The following is a 6,125-nucleotide window of genomic DNA, read 5'->3' as shown; positions in this document are numbered from 1 at the left end:
GGGGGGGGAACAAATCAGTGTTCAACGGACAAAATAGTATTCCGCTATCATAACATTTTGTTTTTTTACAAACATTCAAACAAGAAATTTTGGCCACGTACGAGAAACTGTTATCCTGTCTCGAAAATAAGGTTTGGTGACGTTGGTCCATAAAATGTAAATGTTATTTACCATGTGAATCCTCACTAGTCGCATAAAGAGAAGTTCCTCGTTATACGTAATACCGTAGGCACAACGATTTGCTTTTGTATAACCACGTACTTGATCAAACAAAAATTAAGATTAATCGGAACATTTGGGATAATTTTTTATTACGATAAAGAGACGTACATACACAAATTATACAACGATCGGAACTAATTCAAACCCCTCTTTGATAATGCTAAGAGCTCCGCGTTATGCGTAATACCGTAGGTAAAACGATTAATTTGCCTTTGTAATCACATACTTGATCTAGGAAAACTTTGGGAGATTTTGTTTTTAGGACAAAGAGACGTCTCACAAATTCACAATGCTCTAAATTTTGGTTACTTATTTACATCTTTCGTGACATGCTACTGATATTAAACTATATCGCACTACTCAATAATATTTTCTGAGATGTTATACTTAGCAAGAGTATTGAACAAGCACAATAAAAAGCTGCATATACATTTTCATGACCTTTTATACATGGACCTATAGTTAAGGTCGATTCTTGCAAGTGACTTGTGATTTATAAGATAAAGGATACAATTTTTGATATATATATAAAAAAAATCTTACTTTTGCATTGTGAGTTTCTGATAGTGGTCGGTTGAGACATACTACTCACAAAATCATTTTGGGTTCATCTTTTTGTATATGATCTGCTAAGATGAGGTTTACACATGGCTATATATGGTACATTTGGATATGTACAATACAAGTGTACAAACGGTTTAGCGAGGAATACAATTGTGCACGATGGATATGCGTGGATGCATTGGAGTGTGACGACCTTGATAGATAAGTCTAAACGCGAGCGATTAATCTATCGGCAACTTGCAAAAAAGAGATACATCAGAGTTTGCCCTAGCCGTAAACTCTCTTTGGCACACTCCCCGAAGTTCTTCCGGCGGCGTCGACGTCGGTCAGCGTCGCTGGGATACCGTTTCTTCCTCTCTGTCGTCTCATCTGTCTTTTAAGCTTGGTCTTTGCATCCTTTGGTTCTATCGGAGTTATGAGATCTAAAATCTCCGCTCCAAAACTGCTTCAGCTTCAATCTCCCCTTCCTCAGCCGGTGGATCTTGAACTCTATCCCTCGATCTGGCTCATCCTGCAATCAACTGCAACAACTCTCCACTCCTCGGATCTACATCCACTCCCCAAGTGTTTTACTGGGAAGCAGATGGACGGGAGCTCTGTGTTGATGTCAAGGCCATGGAAGATCTTGACAACGATTTCAAAACTTCGCCTCTCTGTTTCCCCGTTTGTTACCTCTCTGGCCCAGGTTTGCTCTCCACTCATATCTCAGTTGCCTGGTAGATAGTTTATCTTGATTAAACTATGGCACACCCCTGAACTGGTACCTAATCCGACCCCATTTCGATAGCTTTATATCACGATCAAATCTGTTAGTATCAATGTTTTCTGCTTGGTCAAGACGAGTTAACCTCGGTAGCAGAATACTTGATCTTTCTAGAATGATTGATAATCATTTGTGTCGAGACCAGCTTGTATACGAGTTTGATCTGAACTCTACTCTTTCCCACCCTAAGCAATCATTGGTTAGTTTATTGGTTTCCTTAGTCCGAAGACTGCTTTTGAACCTTAAACCACCATTGTTGCTAGATTGGCTTAGGAGTCTTTTGAAAACCATGTTAATCAGTTACCCTAGGGATGATCCCGCTTATGGAGTTTGCTTGGTGAAGCTTGGAATTATGATCCCACCTCTACGGAGTGGGGGTTACCGATGCTTCACCAACTCTCTACCTTTACCTTACCAAATTTCAAAGATCTTTAACCCGCAAACCAACTACTTTCTGAAGTCCCTGCATATAATCTTGAAGACTAGTGGCATTATAACCCTCACTTCAAGGAGGGGTGGTTACCACAACCTCTTCAAGTCCTGCCCTATCATCCTTGGACCAACAACTACCTCTGTAGTAACCGTTATCAGAGCCTCAGCTCCCCTGCTCGACCCTTTGGCAACTCAGTTTTGCCATTCTCATCTTCGCCAAGTCTTCGAAGATTCAAGACAATGGCTTTCTACTCCTTTGACTTGTTCATGGAGTCTGCATCGGTTTGCTTTGACCTCACATGTTCCATGCTGCTTAATAGCATGTGGTTCATAGCTCTCAAGCTCTTCACATCAAATACTTCTATCTATCCTTATATTTTTATTTATGCTTTGGTTCTTCTTATCCTCTGTCGTACTTTAAACAATCTATGTCTTGTATGTTATTTTTTAATTAATGGAATGATAACACCTTTTTGAACAAAAAAATCTATCAGCAACTTGCAAAATGTCTTGTTCTGCACTTTTCTCAAGACAAATGTTTTATTTGTTTATATGTCATAGAGAATAGAACCGTTTGTTTTATAAGTGTTTCACAATACAATTTGGAATGGTGATAATGATAGCGGTCGGTGGGTATGAATTAGTCTTTCATAGACACAATAGTATTCCGCTAATTACGTTTTCATTTAGGACGCTATTGATTTCGTACAAACAAGAACTTTTAGGCCACGAGAAAGTGTTATCCATCTTGAAAAACAATATAGTTTGGTGACTCAGGTCCATAAAAAGAAGTAAATGTTATTACTAATCCTCATTAGTCGCAAAGAGAGAGACTCCTCGTTATACGTAATACCGTACACACAACGATTTGCTTTTGTAACCATATACTTGATCTAGGAAAATTTAAAACTAATTCACAATGCTCTAAATTTTGGTTACTTATTTATATCTTTGGTGGCATGCTACTGTTATCAAACTATATCGTAGCTCAATAATATTTTATGAGATGTTATACTTAGCAAGAGTATTGAACAAGCACAATAAAAAGCTTCATATACATTTTCATGACCTTTTTATACATGGACTTATAGTTAAGGTCTATTCTTACAACACATAATTTTAACTAGTAAAAAAGCATACACAATAAATATAGTACAATATTTTATTACATTCGAGGTTTGGAATATGGAATTTATTTGTATCTATGGCTTCAATTATTTTGCAATGAACTTAGAGAACCATTTTCCCGAAGCTTTTTCTTTGCGATCAGCAGGATTAGTGAAGTTGACCCAATTCATACCAAACCGGAGAGTGTAACCATTTCCGAATTCGTAGTTGTCCATCAATGACCATGCAAAATATCCTGCTACGTTGCATCCATCCCTGTAATATATTTAAAAGAATAGTTTTAATGTATTAACATTTATAATTCTCTAAAGAAAGTATATATCATATTAAAGACGAATTATAACTTACTCCATGGCGCATTTGAGACAAGAAAGATGGCTGCAATGGTTCTGAATTCGTCCATTATCGGCAAGAGCAGTTGCAAGCGTTACGTTTCCAAGATCAAGATCAGCAACTCCTGAAATTTAACATAAGATTAATCATAAATACATTATATAGATTTTTCACTAAAATCTATTTGAGTGTATGAAGCATGAAATGGTATGCTCATACCGTTTTCGGTGATGTAGGTGAGTGGATTTTTGTAGTTGTCTTTGATGTAGTTTAAAATCTGACGGAACCCTGGAGGATAATAGACGAAGCTAGGAGCCTATAGAGGAAAGATTCAAATCAACGTTGTAATCTTTTGAATATGAAAACGATTTTAAAGTCAGATACTTACCACAACACCAATAGGGACTCCATTGCGATAAACTGAAACCAGTTAAACGAATAATGTGTTTAGATAATTAATCTAAAAAACAAAAAATACAAAAAATTGTTATACATACATCCAAGAGTAACTCGTGGATCGGTTATGGCGCTAGGTTCTGTCGAAGGAGGTGCGTCGGTTGCATATTGTGTAACGTAATAGTTCAACCCTAGAAAATCAAGTGATCCTTTAACTAAAGCTGATTCTTGAGGTGTGAATTCTGGCAATCTATCTCCTACCATCTCTCTCATTATCTTTGGATATTCACCGTACACCAATGGATCCATGAACCTTCATATATGTAAGAAAAAATTGATACAAAAACAAATTAACCTTTCTATATGTGTGTGTGAGAGAGTTTTAATTGGGAATCATTTAATTGAACATATATATACCATCCAACGAAAAAATCGAATGCTCGTTTTGCAGCAGCCTTGTCGAGATTGCTACTTTCGTTTAGTGGGACAAACCATCTCCCGATCAAGGTTGTACCTATCTTACCACCTTGAACTTTCTGCATAAATATGTTTAGATTACGGACCACAAATACACCACATATAATTATAAAACCTATGCCTAAAATAAATTATATATGAGATGTTTACAATGTATATAAAATACTGTAACCTGATATCTTTTGCGGTATAAAGATACAGCTTCCGCATGAGCTAGAAGTTGGTTATGCGCAACTATATAAGGTTCAGTTTCTGAATCTCCTCCAAATTCACAGCCAGTGCACCGTCCCGGTGGATACGATCCATCTCCATAACCTTTGGTTGCGAGAGAGAAAGGCTGATTTAAAGTGATCCAATATTTGACTCTGTCTCCGAATCTTTGGAATAGAAGCTCCGCGTAGTTTTTGTAGTCCTCCCTATTCATGTATCATACAATAATAAATATTAAGTCATATATAGATAGAAGCGAAGTATAGAATAAAAATCCGTTCGTGCACTTACACTATACGTGGGCTTAAGAAGCCTCCATATTCGTCTTCCAAAGTCTGGGGAACATCCCAGTGAAATATAGTCACATATGGTTCTATGCCTGTATTAACGCAAGTTAATTTTTTTTTTAATCCAAAATATAATAAAATGTGTATAATTTAGTTACTTGAATTTTTAAAATTACCATTTGCTTTCAATTCGTTAATGAGATCGTTGTAGTATGTTATCCCATTCTCGTCAATTCCCCCAATCAGACGTCCCTCTAATATTAGTAAATAATCACAAAGTTGAGTCACTGAATGTTTTAAATAGATGAAAACATGATGAAAAAGAAGATGTGTTATATATATTATATTTACTTGGTAAGACCCTTGACCACGCTATTGAGAGTCGGTATGCTTGAACATTCATTCTTTTCAGCAGTTTGACATCATCCTGTTGAAGATTATATGAAATTTGTTAACTAAATTGAAATTACAACGTTTCACAAATATAATATACGCACATTCGTCATTGATAGCCTCTAGCTCACCTTATAGAGATCATATGAATCACAAGCAAGATCTCCTGAACTACGATCTGGAACTTTTTCTGTATATATATATATATATATATATATAACAAACCAAAATATCATGAGAATGATCGCTCTTTTAAATATTTATACGTTTTATTATCATACATCGAGGTGCATGTAACATGCAGCATGTTGATAAATAATACGGTAAGTGATGTTTGTGATCACCTGGATATCTATGAGTGAAATAGTCCCATCCATTAAGTGCTCTATGTGCAGCACCTTCAATCTGGTAGAGCCAATTATGTTTGATAATGTTAAAAAAAAAAGGTATGACAAATGCCATCACGGCGAAGATATATGTATACCTGGTATGCAGAAGTAGCGGCACCAAAAGTGAAATTTTTGGGAAATCCAGTACGGTTGAATGCAACAGTTTTGTCGCAGTTGAAGGGTTCTTTGGCCTTGCATTCTGGATTGCAGAGTTTTTGGCTACTCGAAACAACCAAGAGAACGGCAAGAATGGCTAAAGAGTAGTAAGCTTTTGGAATTGACATTTCTATTTTCTTTATTTGCTTTTGTTGATGGGCTTGGTTATGTTTGTTTTGATGATGATTAAACGATTAACTTGGAGGGGTTTAAATAGAAGGGTTTGAGTGCATGGGAATTTGCATGGAGATTTAAGTAAACTGGTTACGTACATTTTTGCATTGAATTTGATCCTCCATGCATGTTCTCCACCTCGCTGTCTTGTTTTCTTAATAAATAAAATTAGACACTTTGAGTTTTACGACACCCATATTT

General features: G+C 36.2%; 1 protein-coding gene across 1 annotated transcript; it reads right to left on the bottom strand.

Moving 5' to 3' along the window:
* LOC104742774 (myrosinase 4-like) lies at positions 3,003 to 5,909 on the bottom strand. The gene is made up of 13 exons (XM_010463819.1): positions 5,690 to 5,909; positions 5,550 to 5,610; positions 5,337 to 5,395; positions 5,164 to 5,239; positions 4,989 to 5,066; positions 4,817 to 4,904; positions 4,488 to 4,731; positions 4,256 to 4,374; positions 3,940 to 4,151; positions 3,831 to 3,862; positions 3,662 to 3,758; positions 3,458 to 3,566; positions 3,003 to 3,364 (listed from the first exon to the last, which is right to left on the bottom strand). The coding sequence occupies exons 1-13, from the start codon at positions 5,876 to 5,878 to the stop codon at positions 3,196 to 3,198; spliced, it is 1,533 nt and encodes a 510-aa protein (XP_010462121.1). The 5' UTR covers positions 5,879 to 5,909; the 3' UTR covers positions 3,003 to 3,195.

The sequence above is a fragment of the Camelina sativa genome, chromosome 14 (assembly GCF_000633955.1).
Source record: "Camelina sativa cultivar DH55 chromosome 14, Cs, whole genome shotgun sequence".
NCBI lineage: Eukaryota > Viridiplantae > Streptophyta > Magnoliopsida > Brassicales > Brassicaceae > Camelina > Camelina sativa.
Note: the sequence above shows the minus strand (reverse complement) of the source record. Positions and strands in the feature narration are given on the sequence as shown.

Coding starts and splice junctions, on each gene's coding strand:
- LOC104742774 (XM_010463819.1), bottom strand. CDS start 5,878: ATGTCAATTCCAAAAGCTTACTACTCTTTAGCCATTCTTGCCGTTCTC. Junction 5,396..5,549: donor TTTCACTCATAGATATCCAG/GTGATCACAAAC, acceptor ATATATATACAG/AAAAAGTTCCAGATCGTAGT. Junction 4,732..4,816: donor TTCTTAAGCCCACGTATAGT/GTAAGTGCACGA, acceptor ATACATGAATAG/GGAGGACTACAAAAACTACG.